Source organism: Thunnus thynnus, chromosome 19 (assembly GCF_963924715.1).
Source record: "Thunnus thynnus chromosome 19, fThuThy2.1, whole genome shotgun sequence".
Taxonomy (NCBI): Eukaryota; Metazoa; Chordata; class Actinopteri; order Scombriformes; family Scombridae; genus Thunnus; species Thunnus thynnus.
This window is the reverse complement of record NC_089535.1, coordinates 14,811,416-14,830,687: the sequence shown is the minus strand read 5'-3', so window position 1 is coordinate 14,830,687 and position 19,272 is coordinate 14,811,416. Positions and strand designations below refer to the sequence as shown.

General features: G+C 39.4%; 1 protein-coding gene and 1 long non-coding RNA gene across 6 annotated transcripts in view; one reads left to right on the top strand and one right to left on the bottom strand.

The window, feature by feature from the left end:
• LOC137171209 (uncharacterized) overlaps positions 1–19,272 on the top strand; it is a 101,462-nt gene that overhangs the window by 33,719 nt on the left and 48,471 nt on the right. The window lies entirely within an intron of this gene.
• On the bottom strand, positions 8,655–17,842 carry tbx3a (T-box transcription factor 3a). Of its 2 annotated transcripts, none has more exons than XM_067575025.1 (7): positions 16,689–17,842; positions 15,308–15,590; positions 14,603–14,749; positions 13,422–13,498; positions 12,828–12,985; positions 11,584–12,227; positions 8,655–10,566 (listed from the first exon to the last, which is right to left on the bottom strand). In XM_067575025.1, exons 1-7 carry the CDS (start codon positions 17,078–17,080, stop codon positions 10,111–10,113), a joined length of 2,157 nt encoding a protein of 718 aa, XP_067431126.1. In that variant the 5' UTR covers positions 17,081–17,842; the 3' UTR covers positions 8,655–10,110. The 2 variants fall into 2 exon arrangements, with proteins under 2 accessions (XP_067431126.1, XP_067431127.1); XM_067575026.1 differs by having other exon boundaries at positions 15,323–15,590.

Sequence of the window (19,272 nt, the reverse complement as noted above, 5' to 3'; positions counted from 1 at the left end):
AACTCAAAAACCGAAAACAGATTTGTGTAGCAGAACTTTGTGTTTTCTTCTTTCCTCTCCCATTAATCATCTCAAGACCCCTCAGATTTATCTGGTGACCCTTTGGAGGGGCCCGACCCCGAGGTTGGAAACCACTGGACAAAACCAGCTAACTGTATATAAAGTAGTTCAAACTAGCTCCACCTCCAGCAGCTACAACAGTAACATGCTGCTTACACACTGATGCTTCAGTATTAATAATCTAATGATGTCATATATAATAATATATCAGTCAGAGGGACCAAACCACTACTTTTACTGCAATACTTAGACTACATCAAGCTCATAATACTTATGTACTTTTGCTTAAGTAGGATTTTTCATGCATGACTTTTACTTGTAATGGAGTATTTTTACATTGCTGTATTGGTACTTTTTCTTAGGTAAAGGATCTGAATACCTCTTCCACCACTGCTTTTGATTTGCTGCACTGCACTGCCAGGCAAAGGAGTGGTGGAGGCCATTAAAGAGCTCCACCTGTGTTCATATGACTAGTATAACTATTCATAATCTTTGATTTTGCTGCTTGAAGAGGATGTGCATTTTTCCTATGCCCTCAACTCCAAGCTATAGATAAATGATGGATAAGTGTATGAAGTAACCAGAAAGCTCTTTTAGAAAAAGGAGAGCCTACAATGTGATGTCAATTTACAAAGATAGATTGACTGTGGTGCAACCAAAGCTGCTTTCACACACTCACACTACAGTCAACTCAAAGGAAGTGCGTGTCTGTGTGCGGGTTGATTGCTACATTACCCATTAGAAAGTCATTGTGCATTGTATTTGTATATTTTATAATTTGTGCCTTTCCTCAGTATATTTTGAACAGAGGCACATGCATATATGACTTTGAATCCACTCGCATGTCTACTGTGCGTGCGTCCGTCTGTGTTTGCGGTGAGCCTCCTTTCTAATCTGCCAGCCAGTGGTTGTGTATGAAGTGCTGCTGATGGTGGAGACTATTAGGCCTGTGAAGGGAGAGTTGGCTGTCTTCTCCTGTTCCCCGCAGCTCATTTAAACTTCCAGCTGATGGTAGAGATTAAACGTCTTGTCTTAGAAGGAGGGACTCTGCGGCTAGACTTGGGTTGCTATTTAAGAAACTTGAATGAGTGAAATGCATGTAAAGAACCCATTTAGTGTAAGACAACGGAGTAGCAGTTGGTTTGCATGTGCAAACAATGTATCATGCTTCACACGACATACCACACATGTGGCCTGGTTTTCTTATACATCTGGCAATCTGCTTTTAGGGTTTGCAAATGTCAGGTATTCATGGTATAGCTGAAAAGTTTCTATTAACATTAATTTTGTATTGTTTCTATACCATTGTAGCCACACTGGCAGCATGGCTGTAGGGATAGCAAGGTTGGTCTGTCAGTCGGTCCACCACTTTGGTTCAGACTGAATATCTAAACAACTACTGGATCACTGTAAAATGTGTTATAGGTAACTGTGGTGCACAGATGACAGATTCTAATGACTTTGGTGATTACCAAACTTTTCCTCTAGTGTCACCGTGAGTTTTTGGTTGTGAACTATTATATCTCATCAACTACTGGATGGATTGTCAATTTGGTACAGACATTCATGTTTTTATCTAGCACCATTAAAATGTCAAAATTTAAATTCGTTCACCTACTTTGGTTGATGACCAAATACCTGCAAAACTAATTACGTTCCCATCAGTTGTACTCAGTGTTTGGTGCTAATTGGCAAATGTTAGCATTATACTACAATGGTGAACATAAACATTATACCTGCTAATCATTAGCATGTTAGTTTTGTCAGTGTGAGCATGCTAGCATGCTAATTTTAGTATTTAGCTCAATGCAGCACTATACAACCACACAAAGCTGTTAGTGTGGCTATAGACTATCAGTTTTGTTGTAATTCCAGTTTTGCTGTGATCTTATTGGCTTATGACCTTTTTATTGTGGTGTTTATTAGGAGGATTTACATGTACATGGTTTAAGTCTTCTGCTTGGTAATGGAGATAATTTTTTTCAGTAGTTTTCTTAAAGTCATTTGGGTGACCCACTAGAAGGTTTGTAGTTTGTAAATATGTGAAACTCTTAAGAACATAAGCCATTTTACATGATCCTTTTGTTTCAAATGGCTTAGAAAAAAATGAATGAACTTATTCTTTTATCTGGCTTGTGAGGTTCTTTGACCTTCATTGCTACTGATTCTATTGCACCTTTTAATGGGGAAAAGACATGTTAACAGATTTCTGTAAAACTATTTCATCATTTCAGCTATTCATGAGATATTAAGAAGAAATGTTCCCCATCAAAATCTACACAAATCAAAAATTACAGTAGTGATAAGTGAACTTGTTGCAATAAGGTGCATACTTACCATACCTTACATGTCAATATGCAGCGAAACCTTTCTAAGAATAAATCCTTTCATTGTCAACAAAATATATCTAGCTCTGAGAAGTTATGAGCTTTGTTCAGATTTGATTAATGACTCGACTAACAAGCATGCATGATGTGTTGAAATTGAGCTTATATGTATCCCTGCATCTATCTTTGTCTGTATGCATTATGTAAAATGAGTAAAAAAAAAACAACACATTTTTGAATATTTTATAACTTAAATTGAACTAAACACTAATACAATACATGTCCATTTTTTAATATTCACAGTAAGTGGTCATATTAATCAACTCCGTGGTGGGAGAGTCAGTTGCTGTAAATGTGAATACTAAAGATAAGCAGTCTATTTATTTCCATGCTTTTGCTGTATTTTTCTATCTATTTGACACTTTCAAGTAATACTATAGTATGAGCGTGAGAATTACTTGGATTGAGGATTGAAGGATAATTATTCCAAGGAAAGATGAAGTGAATTAGCCCAAGATAGCTACACAGAACCCATAAATCATGAAAAATTTTAAGCTAAAGACATTTAGCGTAAGTGCATCCATGGACAGGCTAGAGGCAAATAATTTCGCGTCAAACATGACACGATACAGCTGCTGTTGCCATCTGTCAAAAAAAAAATTTACTACATTTTGTAATATGATGTGAATTGTGAACAACACATTCAACAACAGATTCTTGCAGTATCATGTCCCTGAGCAAGCCATAACACACCTCGAAAGCTCCAGGGCAGCACACTATGACAGAGTAGCATTAGGGCTGACAGCAGCAGAAATGGAGAATCTCACTGACTGACAGGTAGACATGTCAGTGAGCTGCAAATGCCTTAGAACAATGTAACTTTATCCTCTGAAGTGACATTTTGAGCTGCACCTTCTCACAACACCAAAGTCAGATTTACTCCTCCTGGGCAACAAACAATCACAGTGGCAGAAATCAGGCTTTCATTCCACAACTTCCTCCACAACCTTCAAGTTTTGAGATTTGCTTCCTGTTTGATGTTGTTTTAGTTCTGGCACACAGACCTCTCTTTTTTTTCTTCAGGCGACACCTTACATAACCACGCACTGAACATCCTGAATATCTTACACACCTCACTTATAGTTTTACACTATATCACTGTTCACTTTTTTATGTTTTGGAGAGGGCGTACAAAAAATGAATTGCTGGTCATTTACAAATTAAATAATGGATTTTCTTCCAAATTCTCTCTTAAAGAATTAAAGACAATCATGACTCATACATTAAGACACTTACTGAAACTTTTGAAATTAAGTGAAATGAACAGAAATCAGAGTTAATGATAGTAATTATAATCACAGTCATAACCACATGTGTAATTATGATATTCATAACAATAATAACGGGAAATACCCTCAAATTCTCAATGCATTAAAGGTAATCAGTGAAATGAATCACATTGAATCCCTGCAACACCTTCACATGGGAGCATTAAAACAAAAGTGATTAGTTATGAGTCAAGAGGGACTGGACTTGTAGATTCATGAATATGTTTTGCCTCTCATACAAAAGGCTTCCTTAGTTCTGAGGTGTGTCTGTTCAATGTCAGAGCATGCATACATTAGTGAGTTTGATTTAATAACTTTTTTTAAACAGATGAACTGTAAGCGTTTATCAAAAACTATAGCTTCTCAGTGGTGAGGTGTTGTCCCACCATGCCTGCATGTATTATGAACTTTAAACACTTTGCTGTCCTTTGTAATGTGATTGTGAATTGAAATGAAATGAAAGAAGACAAAGATAAATTAAGCCCAAATACACCCAGTGCTCCTCTTGTCCAATAACAGATAATTTATCATCTAAACTTGATTAATCAAACTTTCATGTAGCTCCTGAAAAGCTTTAGTTCATACCATACATATAGCCTAAAATCATGGTTTATTTAGATGTTTTTTCCTGTAGTAATATTCTTTGGACACTAGAGTGTGCCGCCACCTTATAAAAACACAAGCTGCCATGGCAATGGATATTTTTCAGACTGCCTTTTTAACCAGCAGACCAAGCATATTGAATTCCTCTCAATGAAGAGAAATTAATATCAAAAATATGATCATTCTTCTTCACTTGTTTTACTGTCTGTCTTTTTCTCCCTCTCACTCTTTCTACTATTCTCATCTTCTAAATTTTTGTAATGAATTTTACTGCAGGAAAACTTATCTCTTGTTTATTTTTTCTAGCATGACATGAGATCACAGATTTTGAACAGTTCTTCATAGTCACCTCTAACCAACTTGTTTGCAACAAAGATATTTGTCTTTACACAGAACCATTAATAAAGTTGACTCAAACGGAAAAAGCAGAAATCATCATTTAGAAATAAAAGAACATATGCATGTAAAAATGAATTAAACTATTGTAAGATAAATTTAAATGACTGAAATTCAATACTGGGGATTTTGTGCTGCATACTACACTAACACTGTTTTGTGTTTGTGAAAACATCACAAATGTTTGTGGTTGCTTTATTAAAGTATCCCTCAGTGCACCCTGCGCTGACTGTTTATAATAAACCACTTTAATCATGCCAGAAAAAAGTCCAATAGACTATAAAATATTGGGATAGGATGACATGTACGTGAATGAAACCACTTCCCCTTTTGTTTCCACTCGTGTTGGCCATTTTTCAAAATGCAATTTGCACAAAAGATGTTCATGTTGTTACAATAAGATGCAATGAACATGTTTTGTAAGTGTGTATTATTCTCATGTATACTTACAATCATAAGCATATGCACACAAATACATGAAGTAAAACAGACAACCTTTTTTTTTCTGCTGTGTGTACATGTGTGTAAATAAATGTAAATAATCTGCCAGCAATATCATAAACATGCCTTTCCTGCCGGCCAACGGTGGGATTATGTAGAGAATAATACTTTGTTAACAGACTGCTGGTGCTGTGAAAACAGGACTGACACACACACAAAGTATTTCATTGACAAAATGATAATAATAATATTAACCTTAATACTACAATTGTCTTCCAACAATATAACGATTTCAAAGCTAAGCTGCCATTTTTCTTCACAAAGAAGACTTAGCCAGCGGCTGTTTCTTGGTGATATCGTGTCACAGACTGACTCACTATTCAGCAGCTATAAAAAACACCTTCCTGAATGCACCTTCACTCAGTTTACCACCTACCTTTCTGTATGTGTAAGTGTTTACCATCTGTGCAGCTGTAAACTGTTACGATAAACATTCCATAATGCTAAGTATAAAATATTAGTTATATGTGATAGGTGTAACTCATTGTTTAGTGGGACGTTGGGAGGAAGAGGAAGATAAAACAGACTGTTTAAGAGAGCGGGTGAGCTGAGGGGCTACATAAAGAGCCAGAATAAGATAAATAAGGAGTTTTTTTTTAAATCATGAATCATGCAAAGCTACTCTGGTGGAGTCTGAGATTAAAAATATATAGAGCTGGAAATTAGTATAGGTTCCCTTTTAATGTTTAAACTGGAACTCCAACCACAGAATCATGTGTTCCAGTTTTTCTCTGTAATCCTGTGGTGTAATTTAGAGATCAGATACTTGTTAAAACAGGGAAAATATTAATCAAAATGTTTATCCAAAAGCCCCAAAAATATGTTAAACATGTGAGATACAGGCACACCTACTGTATTATTACCCCAAGTGTATCTACTCAGCAGCATCTGAAATTAGAAATCATGTTAAAACATATCCCTGGAATGCAACTTGATGATGCAGAAAACATCAATTAGCTGCAAATTATATTGCTCAAAATTCAACTTTTACTCAGTTAAGTAAACTTTCTATTTTCATATAAGATAAAGTTGTTTTAAAAATAGATAATCTGTGCAGTTTCCTGCATGGTATCCAGCAATTAAATATCCTTTTGTTTAAAGAGGGACACTTCTATTTCTGCAAGACTGTCATGCAGTCTGCTCTCTACAAACAAAATATCATCAAGGTGGAGATTACACATATTAACTTAATGAGTCTTCTTTACTATGGCTGGGTAAATTCAGTACAAGTTGCATATCTCCATGTTAAACCATTTGCAAGCAATGTTTAACTTTGATTGAAGTTTGGAACAGTTTACAATTTTGAATTTCTTCTCCTCTCGTTAAAATGTTAAAACTTTTTCTATAAACTGCACAGATTTTTTTTCTTGCCCTTTTTTTTTTATCTGCACAATTGCCTTTTTCCACTTTTTCATTCTGTGTTCAAAGATTTGATTTATTTTCCAGACTTTGTGTTTTAACTGAAGATATTCATATAAATCAGTTACATTTATGAATCCACATGGCAATAAAGCTGTTGGAGAACCAATGATGGGTAAAGTAGCCTGCTATATAGTTCAGGTGATGGGTAAAAAACGTCATTCACATTTGTTACAATTATACAAAGCGACTTCTGAATTATAGATTAATTAAATCAACACAGTCGACACAGTTTCATTGAATAAATGAATTTCAGCCACTGAACCAATCAGATTTCACGTCAGCAACGGGAGACAATGAAGTTTAGGGAAGCAGAAGCGAGTCATTCATGATTTACTGCCACTAGATGGCGAAACTGACCCGTGACATACATTCAAGTGAACGCAACCTGTTAGACAGGCCGCTCAAACCAACATCCAACAGCGAGCCTCCTGAGTATAGAGCAACGCACGAAACTCTGTCAACCATCACCAAACAGACTAACTTGTTATAAATCAAGTCATTAGCTCGGGATTTGAAAAGTTGAACTTTTTATTTAGCTTGACACTCCTGGTTTTTGGAGGACAGGACAGGGACAAAACTGCCCGACAGCAAAACTGACCTGTAACAAGCTGAGGCCATAATCAACACGATCGATTTATAAGAGGTTATAGAGAGGCCTTCGGGTTCCCTCTTATCTTCATGTACTTTATTATAACATCGACAATATCGGTGGATAGACATGCTCAGCACATACTACCACTTTGTTCTTAATGAATGGGTGCTTACATTGGGTTTCTTCACTCTCTCAAAAACAATCAGACAAAAACAAAGCCTAGGGCCATAGGTCATAACTTCTTACAGCACTGTTTAAGATTATTAAACGATTAGGAATGTTGACTTATCAAGCTGATTTTAATTTAATTATTTTTAAGGCAATTGTGGCTTCAAGTTGGACCCGAATCATTACGCAACCGGAGAATTAACGGAAGCTATGAGCCAATCTTTATCACTGACCCCTCTGTGAGCTCACGCCCAAGATTTGTCCTTTGGTTTGTTATGCTGTTGCGTGGTTAACACACCGGTGTTTTAGCCGCTTGGGGGCGTCGTGTCGTGGTACGATTACAGACGCATCGTCGCCTTCCGTGCAATAAAATGGAAGATATGCCCATCGAAGGCGCCAGGTGAGCAATAAGACAGGCCAATTGAGACGGCTTGTGTCGTGTTTACACCTATTCACTAGCGCCAGGCTAGCTACACATTAACCAGACAGTATACAAATAAAGATATGGTGTTGATAAACTCATGACTCGAGGTGCCATAGAGAGGGTAATCAAGGGATTACACTGTCTTTTCAGGTTCCACTCTGGCCGAAAGTAACATCTCCTCAGGAGGAGATGCGGACTCGTCAGGAGTGTAAAATTAATCTGATGTCACTGTTCAACAAAACTTTTAAACCCGATCACACTGAGTGACTTTTTAGGCACCTTTGTTAGAGTAATAGCGTGATAAAACACATCACTAAATGACGCACCTCAGAGGAAATATTAGCCAGATTGCCTCCTGTATGTCATATATTTTTGCAAATTTTTTACCGACCAGTGTCATGGTAAAAAAAAACAAAACAAGAACGTTAACTCACACGCATATGATAAATGCGCGATACCTTGCAATAAATGCAAATGAGACCAATAAAAAACGGTCACATAGCGCGCGGACACTGGTACAGGTAGGAGACCCAGGTACGGTATGTGGAGTTGAGAGGGTCTTTGGGGTCTTCTTTGCTCTGATTTATCTTAATTGAACTCTTTGAACGCAGCCTAGAAGGGTATCTCTACATGAGTGAAGGGAGAGTCAGCGGGCCAAGAGACTTCTTTCACCTCCCAAAACATGGAGACTGGTTACAGCAAATTTTTACAAGATGTCTCGCGCGGTGCCAGCCTCACATAAACTAATTTACATTTGTAAACGTGACATTTTCTGTAGTCCTTATTAGGTCCCACTAAACCGGGGATAAGGCGAAGGACACACACTTAAGAAATCACATTTCAATATTTTATTGAAACTTTCAAGAACACGATGTCGATGTTGTAAACTAGACATAAATCCAAATACAACATAACCCATTGACAACTTAAAACACAAAAGAAACCTTCATATTTTCGATTATGCGGCACTTTTTACGATCAGGTTCGCAAAGTATTTTAATAACAGAAAAAAAAAATAGTCCACTTTTATCACACTTCAACGACACTTCTTTTTCTCTTTCAAAAAAAAAAAAAAAAAAGAATATTTTTTTCAAGCCATTGGTGCAGTGCGTTGTCGCTTTTTCATTCGTTTTAAAACACTTCACACACGGGGACAACAAGTGAAAATACAATGGCACATGAGTGTGAATAACTAGCTCAGTGGATATTTGGGGGAGGAATAAAGACCATATTTTAAGAGGGGGGTATAAATGCAGATGGCAACGAAAGGATAATAGCCCACAAACTATCTTTACACAGGTATATCGACAATAAATTAAGAACAGATCCCTAGAAACAAACTACTCCGTTTTATTTACACGCAATAACAATATGAAATAATTACATAAATATTTTATATATCCCTATGTACACGTATAATCAATACTACCTTTCATTTTTTTTTCAATATTTAATTGTAATTTCTGCTTCCCTTTGCCTGTTGGACATTTTGGCTGAATCCCGCATGCTAGGGCCATTTTTTATCCCGGAGCACAAGTTCTGCAATTAAAAAAGGCGTGAAGAAAAAACAAATTTGTCTCAAAACTGTGATAACCCAATCAAAAGGAAACTTGAGCAGAGGGAGAGTGTCCGTTAATTATACTCCAAACAGAATATTTTTCACACTTTATCAGTTTTTAGTGTTAAAATATCTTTAGTTTAGGGGGGGGCATACATGCATCATTTGGCCAATTAATCAATCAATTAATCGTGTACAACAAAATACAGCAGTCTTTAAAAGGTAGGTTAAACGGTAGTGAAGTCAAATAAGTCAAACCAATTCAGAGTGCATATTAAAAACAAATTTCTCCTCGTGTACAATAAAGTTATAGGAGACAGGACACAGCAGCAACTTCTCCTAAATCTGTAAGTCACACCCATGCCAACTTTTCAGTTTCAATACTTGTACGGTATTCAAATGACAGGATAAAAGTGTTGTTTAATTTAACAAAAAATTGTATCAACAAAAACAAACAAAAAAAAAGTATCAGGTGTGTATTAACCAAAGTGCATTTCAGAAACTAAAAACGTCCAACAGTTCATTTTTTTTTATTTATTTATTTTTTTGTTTCTTTTTAAAACCTGCATTAATCTACGAGGGTTTCCTCCTACTGTTAATGTCTTCATCACCGTCAACACTTTTCACTTTTCATGACAACAACGAAACGAGAAGCAGGTGGTGTGTTTAAAAAAAAAAAAAAAAAAAAGAAAAAAGAAAAAAAAAAAAAAAAAGAAGAAGAAAAAGCACTCCTAGGGGGACCCGCTTCGTGGCCTGTCCTGATTCGAGTCCAGTCCACTGACCAGGCGCTGGATGCTCTGCAGCTCGTTGGCGGCGTCTTTCTCTGTGCAAGTTTTTGGTGACATGGAAACCGAGCCGGAGGATATGGTGGACGAGTGGCTGGTCACCTCCGATGTGGAATCCAGGGTGACAGCAGACGCGGGACTTGCTGGGACCATGCCGTCCCCTTTCAGCTCGGTCGCGCTGCCTGCCATGGAGGAGGGCATGGCGGTGGTGAGCAGTGTGCTGTCCGGTACCGTCATGGGAAGGGAGTAAGGGCTGTACCTGAGTCGAGGGCGCACTGCGTTCAGGAAGGGGTGCCGGTGCACCGAGGAGGAGGCTGCGGCAGCGGACGAGGCTGCTGCGGCTGCTGCCATGTACGTGTAGGGATAAGGGAACAAACTGCCAAACGGGGACATGGCAATACCCTGTTGAGAAAAGGAGATTCGAGTTCAAACACGTATAATAACACAATTTATGTCAACAAAAGACACAGAAAAGTCGAGGAGAAAAGCATGGTGATAAACTGTTTCCCCCCAGATCCCTGCGTATATGTTTTACATTAAAGTGGAACAAATGGGTGAAAATAATGATGCAAAGACAGCTGCTTCGGGCAGTTCATGTACTTTACATTCACTGTCTTCAGTAAACATTTTTCTTATACATGTAATGCGTTGTCACAATGTTAATGACACTCTCTAAGTAGATCTGATTTAGCCAATACTGAACCACTCTGTCATGCTCTCAATGCTTCCATTCACGCAGGTTTTTCACAAACCAAACAGTCTTAACAAAATATTCTGCAGCAAAACTTTACCACCCAGCATGTAACTCTAGTGCTTGTTCAAGAATTTCTAATTCATATAAAAATTCCTCACGTCTGATCCCGCAATCAAACAAGACAGGTTGATGCTATAACACTTGTCTTGACAATAAAAGGGGGAAAAGACAAATTTGTTGTCTATTAAACTGTAATGTTGTTTCCCTTTCCGAGCCAATGAGGCATTTTAATACTTTCACAGACTTAATGAGCACATATCAAAAAGATTGCCTAACACCTCTAGCTGTTGCAAGGTTGTCTCTGTCTCTTCAAAGTCTGCTTCTCTCTGTTTTGAATGCATGATAGTTATGCTAATATCCATCACAGCAGTGCCAAAAGAAAGTAATAAAACGTGGTCTGTAACAGCCTAGTTATTCAAAATGCAGTCGCCCAACTTTACTTTGAATACATTTGGCAATAAAACAAAAGCAGACAACCGCACATGCACAAACACACGCTTTTAAAAACACACGCGAGCGTGGTGTTGAGAGCATTAGGGGCATTTCAATATCTGACACATAAAATCTGGCATATAGGCCTCCGAGGCCTGTATGTAGTACTATAACTCAACATGTGCTTTACACAAAGTTGCGAGTAGGCCTGAGCCCTAGAAAACAGGTTTTACCTGTGACGCCAAAACATGTTGCTGCAGATGAAAGGGTAGGCCTGGCGCTCCCGTCAAGCTTTGCTGAGGTGATGCCATGCTAGTCGTGTCCATGGTGCTCACCCCTTCCGTGGACACAGCTGCCAATAGTGGCCCCATGCCCGCGGCCATGTTTGAGAATGCACCTCCCATGTTGAACTGACTGGGGTGCAAGAGAAACGGATGCGCGCTCCCTAGGTGATTGAAAAACTGTTGTCCTGTTAGACCTGTTGGAAATCCAAAATTATGCAAGTGGCTGTGGCCTATGTGCGGGCTGTCAGTCTGAACAGTCAAAGGCATGAAACTGTCCTTGCTTATCGATCTGCATTCGTCCGTTTTCGGCTGGTCCAGACTCGGGCTCTTGAGGTCTTCTCCAGAGCGGGTGGTACTGGAGATGACTGTGATGGGGCTCTGCCTCGAGTCTGCCTGGCTTTTCTCAGTCCTAGGGCCGCTGTCGCGGTTTCTGTTGGTAGAATCACTGTTACTAAAGGAGTGCCCCTTAGCTGGGCTCGCCTCATGGTCCTTTCCATCCTCCGTAGTTGTGGAAATCTTGCTGGAGTCCGGACCATCTTTGATGTGTCCGTCTTTGCTCTCGTCATCGCTGTCCTCATCGCTGTCGCAGAAATCTGTCAGAGAGAGAGGATTAGACTGTCAGTTGCCTTTCTGCACATAGGCTGGGTGAATCAGAAAATTGCACATTCCCATTATCAACCACTGCAGTTCCTCTCACAGGTGGAATAAGAAATAGACCTGCAGGGCACTTATTTATCAACAGTGGTGACTAGTATGTTTGATCAGATATCCTATAATCTAACCTATAACGCCAATTCCCAGTTGTTCCCAATCATATTTGGATGTTTGCTTCACATTAGTAGGCAACATATTTTTTATTTATTGATTTTGTGTGTGTGTGTGTTTTGCAGATTAACTGGTAGCAGACTGATATCTTGCTTGATAATCGTCTCATCCTTTAGTGAGAATTTTTTCGTGACGTTTAACTGTTGTGTTGAAACTTTCAATTTGTCCTGTGTGCGTGGACTAAATATGAGTATTTCTGTAAAGCGTGTACACGGACTGTAACTCCTTCACATTCATAAAGTTTACTCTTATTCTACACGTCACAAGTACCTTGTAAAAAAAATCTTGCCACAAAAGGAATTTTACGATTTAACACACGACTAGTGATCGGAGGGAGCTGTGACCGACTGTGGGGTCTGTGAGCCTACCTTTAAGGTGTGGGGGGCCCACGGTAGACACGGCAGGGGACGAGGCCTGGCCGAAGCACTTAAAGGAAGGCTGCTCTCCAGAGGAGTCGTCTGAAGCCCCGTTCTCCTTTTTCTGCTGCTCCTCGTATGAACGAATGGACTGCAGAGCCAGCTGTTTCCTGTGCACAAGTACGGAGGTTATTATTAGTGGTCGTTTCAACTCTCAGGTCAGAAACGATAATGCAGCACGGTGAGTGAAAGCTTATTAGACTGGAGATCTGAGATTCCTAATGAAGATCCTCACTATATGACTGACTCACCTATGAGGCAGGTGAGAATCCAAAGTTTTGGAATAATTTTAAAATATTAATCAGCAATGGAAACAACTTCATTAAACGTCTCACAGCACCAGTGCTTAGCCTTAAGAATTACAGTAAACTCTATTAAGGTCTATTAGACTATTTGATTAGAAACCGTGAGGAGCCAGACTCCCTGCAGGGTAATGTGGAAGCTTTGACGCGGGTTTAATCCAGCGAGATCACTAGTCTGCCTCCATTCATAAAAGACATCTGACTTTTTTTTTTTTTTTTTTTTGGTGATGCACTTTTTTCTTACCTCTTTTCCCGTCTCCCATTGCCAGTGTCACGGAATCCTTTGGCAAATGGATTATGGTCAATTTTCAGCTGGGTTATCTGAAATAAAGCAAATGATTTGTAAATATTAGCAACTGAAACTGTCTTACAATTGCAGGTGAAAAGCACCGAAGCTGGAGCTCATTTCTGCAAGTTTACAATACGGTACGTGGAGTTTATTGTCTCAACTGGCTAAAGATACAACATATTTTTGGTTTCGACGAAAAAAGAAACAGACATTAAAACAAAACAGGCAAGCCCACAACGCGCACAAATAGCACGCAACTTCTCATTTTTGGGCACGTTTTTCCATCAGCGTAAATCAGTGCTGTTTTTTTTTTGTTTGTTTGTTTTTGGTGTAAAGTTTTGCAATACTTTATTCTCACACCACCTTCTCTCTGATTTCCGGCAGTGTTACCACTACACGTGAAGGGAGGGGGGGAGGGAGGGGAGGGGGAGGAGGGGGGTGAGGGTGGGTGGGGGGGTGCCATCATTTCCGAGCAATATCAAAGAGCTGAGGAGATGATTTTTATTATGTGTATGTCTTACAGAGAGTAAAATGCTACCATGCAGCACAGTCTAACACAACCAAAAATGCTCTTCCCCCACTTTTTTCTCTCTTTTTCTCCATTCAACCCAGTGTTGCCCCTCTTCTTTTCCTTATTTCTCGACCCCCAACCCTTTTAGTAGTACACACACACACACACGCAGAGAGAGAGAGGGAGAGGGAGAGAGAGAGAGAGTCTGGGTCTGTGCCAAATCCTTTCCACGTGATTAAATAAAAGGAAGATAACCTGTATAACATTCCTCAGAATTATTACTTTCCTACCACAGACTGGTGAATATGGCACTTACTCGCAACATCATCCCCCCCACTATGATACTCCACTCTCACAGGCTCCAACAAATATGACGTCTTTCATATTTTATGACAACAAAATGGTGCAGAGCATGAAAGACAGGCAGGAGAGAGAGAGAGAGAGAGAGAGAGAGAGAGAGAGAGAGAGAGAGAGAGAGAGAGAGAGAGAGAGGGAGAGAGGGAGTGAGACAGAGAGAGAGAGAGTGAGGGGGGGAGAAGCGTCTGACAGAGCGAGCGGCACAAGCTATATTTTTAGCAAATATTCATGATATAACACCAAGCCTGTGAGCAATAATTGTGCTTACCTTGTCATTTTGATAAGCAGTCACGGCAATGAAATCCGTTTCAGGAAAAACATAAGTCCTGAAGGTACTGTACGGGAGTTTGAGAATATCGTTGGCCCTCACAATGTGAAATCGAGGCTGATATTTGTGCATCGAGTTAAGTATGGTCTGAAACACACACAATCACAAGAAAGATTAGTGAAATGTTCATGTTACACTGACATTTGTTGTCACAGAATTACAGAATATGTACTTGACATTTTCTTAAAAATGATACCTAAAATTAGAGAGCAGAAGTCAAACCATTAGCAGGAATTAAATGTAGTAAATCACACTTAATTGTAAAAAATTGTAAATCGTTTTAAAAACGTCTTGGTAGCGAATTTTGGTGCATGTTTCTGAATATCTTTTCAGTTCCATAAAGAGGTTACAGAATATGGATAGATACGGACAAAGGATTAACTGACTTGCTTAATAATTATAATAATTATAAATAGTAGTTATAAATAAGATTATTTCAAGATTAATAACTTTTTAAATTTTTTTTGGAATGATGTGTTATTTCAATCAGGTCTTGCTCCCAAAATTTAATTAGAATTTTCATAGGACAACCTGGTTAAATAATGCTTCAATAAAAATACAAATAAAAAAAAAACATCAGAATATACATTATTATGACACGTGGGTACTAAAAGGGTAAGTTGATAAATAGGAAAATTGACATACATTAGTTGAACTTACAAATCCATGCTTGTCGGAGATGTTGTTTGTCAGCTTGAGTTTGTGAAAATTGACGACTTTTGACATCCACTGTTCACCAGTAGCCGGACTGTCCGGGTGAATGTACATCCTCTTTGGCATTTCGGGGTCGGCCTTCCCTGCCACCATCCAGCGGGAGTTATGAAATTTGTACCTGCAGTCGTCGGCAGCAACAATATCCATCAAGAGAATATATTTGGCCTTCTTGTCCAGACCAGTGCACCTCACTTTGAACGGAGGGAACATCCGCCTGTGACAAAGGAAAGCAAATGATAAGCACTTATGCACATAAAACAAAGGATAGAATATTCAACTATAAACCAAAAAGCCCTAACATATTTTAATATTGACATTTAATCTTTATTGATTCTATGATACAGCCTATAGTTTGCTCTTAATTTTTCTGACAAAATCAGCCGGAAAAGTATGAACTGCCCCACGTATAAGCAGCTGAATAAACCCCATGTTAATGTCTTCTTCTGCTAATTTATCCCCAATTAAGCCCATAAGACAACACGTCAACGCTGCTTGAACGATCTCTTGATTTTTAATGTCTTGAAAGGCCTACACATAGACAGCCATCTTTGTATACTGTCACTGTGATGATGACGAAAATAATTTAGTCAGAGCTACACACACACACTCACACTCACACACACACACACACACTTAAAGTGGACATTTCAGTAGAGTTAAGTTTTTACAAACCGGGCTCAAAAATTAACGATAGGATTATAAGAAAGACTAATTTTTATATCAGGAAATTTGTAGCCTATAGATCAATGAAGTTGAAAGCTACTGTATTAGTGTAGAGTTAATAGTAAAACAGCAGCTTCAGGCCTAATCGCTTTTATTTGAAAAATAATATTAGACCTAACAACTCATTTCCAATCATTAAAGATCCATTTGTGCACATGCTAATTTTACAACAGCCTCCTGACTTTGCAGGAACTTTATCTCAGTTTATTTCTATCAAACTGTATATCTATTGATTATTTTGAGGGGTCATTTCTTATTGTGTAGTGAAAACATATTATGGTGTAATGTTTGGTCACATCTACATGACATTTGTGGTACAATTACGCCACAATCTAAATTTTATTTATATAAATAAGACACATAGAAAGGCTTGAAAGCTTTGCATGAAGTAAAAATCTTAACCAAAGGAATCGCAGTGATATACCTAACTCCAAGCAGGTATCAATAGCATTTGAATAATAAATCCCTCCATCATGAGTTATCAATATACACAACAGACTTCTCTGTATGACCAGCTACACTTTTGGGATGAACACACAACACACACACACATACAAAAAACCCCCAAACAACAAAAAATCAGCTTCACCTTCCGGATTTTGTGATCACCATCTCAGTGCCTCTTTTGTGGAAGAGTTCCCAAAGCTCCTTGGCTTCCAGGTGAACTTTGGGGTCGTCCTCCACCTCTTCCTCGGGCTCCAGAGTCTTGAGAGGCCTGAGGTGGGCGGCCGCAGTCTGGTGCCCCAGCGAGGAAAAGTGGAGGCCGGTCTCCGCAGCTCCCAGCAGCTGGTCCATGATCGGCTTTCCCAGCGCGCCCGGCAGAGAGAGGGAGCCGCTAGGAGGGAGAGCCAGGGCCGGGAAGAATGGAGGCTGGTGACCCAGCATTGCACTCATGGCAAATTCCGGACCCCGGTGAGGTATAAACGGATGATATGCCATACTTGATCCCTGTATGACTGGATCTCTCATCAGGAAGTTCATCCAAGAGCAGGCACCAAATGTAGACGACTGGTCGGATTTAAAACAATATATCTACAACAATGATGCCAGCGCACAAGAGGAGCAAATGGAGACAAAATAAAAAAAAAAGGGAGGAAAAAATAAATCTGAAGTTGGAAAGCTTTTGGAAATTCCTCCTTCAACTCTGCAGAAATAAGCATCCACTTCTTTTTCACAAGTTGCAGGGAAATCTCTACAGTCGTTTGCTGGACTTGGATCAAAAGTCTTCAAAGAGAAATGTAAAAATGTTCTCCATTAATCTTCAAGAGTGTTGCGAGCCCGATTTTCTTCAGAGTCTGAAGCGCATCGGACACCTCTGTGTGTCTCGCTGTCTTGCGGACATTAGTCGAATTAAACCAACTCGGGTGAGTCACTTAATTGACTGCAGTGCATTCTTTCTCTTCTGCTGCTGTTTACAATATCGGCATTCCTGTTAAAATGCGTTCCTTCTTATTGGCTTCAGTCCTGCAGCGAGGGCGACGTGTTGAAATATTTCGATAGCGCCGAATAATCCCCCTGCCTTTACTTGCTCCGGACATGCACCCTCTCTCTCACACACACACACATAGCCTACACACTTTTTATTCCTCCTCTCTCTTTCACGCACGCACACACATTTCAGGGAAAGACGTGTGCAGAGAAAGAAGTCCGCTGACGGCCAGAGAGAAAGAGAGAGAGAGAGAGAGGTGGTAAGGTCCCAGCTCCGTGATTTTCCTAGCGCCTCTGTGGCCCATAGGGCTTCATACTGTATGGATGTGTTGCATGTTACGAGTAGCAGCGCTCCGTTTGATTGGCTCTTTGACGCTTTCGGACCAATTGTGTGGCTGCGTAGGCGTGGTTTTAACAGGTCGGGTGGAGGGGACAGACTTCAGACTTATAAAAAGGTGTTTGGAAACTCAAAAGGGCTTTGCCGTGAAACACCACCCTGCCTCAGCCAGTGTTGTGTGAATATGTCAACATCGTTATAGAAGTTGCGCTATCGGTCGGTCTGTGAGACCCAGCGAAGGGGAGAGAGCAGACAAGCCAAGCCGGGAAACCGGCTCGCTCTGTCGGCGAGATGTTATGATCTGCTTGGGCTGTTGCCTTCCTTCTCTGACCCTCAGCACATTTCGTATTCTTATGCTTTGAATATCGCGAACATAATTTTAGTCATTCATAATTATTACATGATTTTGCAGCATTCAATTCGCGGTCTACTGAATTTTCAGAGATTAACAGCGCTGAAAAGCAGCTGAGCCAACATTTCCTGTACCATCCTCCTTTGAAATCAGCTCAGGAAAATATAACCGGTTGACGGGATGAGGCGCTCGATGATAAGTACATGTAGGCTAATGTTCATAAGATAACGGTTTATAATAATATTTGTTGGTTACTATGGGTTCATATTTTAGAAAGCTCATGGATGGAAGATTTACTCAATATTTTTTTTCTCATTTTGTCATTCTGGATACACTCAGCTCTTCATTCTCACTGTGCCTCTCTAGCCTGCATCTGTATTTGACTCGGTGTGAGTGAAGTCTGTTATGAATCTTATGGAAATCTATTTCGCATCTTATATTGCTGAAGCCTCTCGGGTGAAGGGTGAAACTAGAGGATAGTTTTTTTTATCTCAGCTTGAAATAGCATTCTTCTAAGTTTACCTGAATTAATCGTGTTTCACAAGTTTGCGCGCAAAGTCTCAGAAGACTCTGAAGTCTAGTGAGGATGCGCTCACTGCTGCTTGTGTATTATCAATTCTTGCATCTATAGATGTTTTGATTCATACTAATCAATGCTGTTGTTAAATATAGAGCGCTTTCCCGGCACAACTGTCTCAGGGAAACAATTCAATATCAGTCCCTGTCGACAGAGTGACAGTTGTACAGGCTGCACCGTGTCAGTGACAGTACAAGGCGTATTTTTAACAAAAATGTTCTCGTTTGTATGAAGTCAACTACAGCTGTCATTATCTTTTTTCTCCACATTATTGAAGCCGCTTGAACTCTTATCAGTCGCACAATTTATAAGGTTAAGCCTCGGATATGAATAAAGCTTTAGACTTAAAACCCACCACAAAAAAAACAAAACAAAACAAAAAACACCAGTTAGAAGTGTTGTAGCTCACTATTGGGCGCAGTAATTCTGCCTCACTGCAATGTGTCTAAAGAGATGTGCACCCCAAACAGCGCCACGCT

What these genes read in the sequence shown, in the direction of transcription:
- tbx3a (XM_067575025.1), bottom strand. Translation starts at nt 17,080, where the DNA reads ATGAACTTCCTGATGAGAGATCCAGTCATACAGGGATCAAGTATGGCA. An exon ending in GGGCCCCCCACACCTTAAAG is followed by an intron (nt 12,228 to 12,827) that starts GTAGGCTCACAG and finishes TCTCTCTGACAG; the next exon opens with ATTTCTGCGACAGCGATGAG. An exon ending in AACATGTTTTGGCGTCACAG is followed by an intron (nt 10,567 to 11,583) that starts GTAAAACCTGTT and finishes TTTTCTCAACAG; the next exon opens with GGTATTGCCATGTCCCCGTT.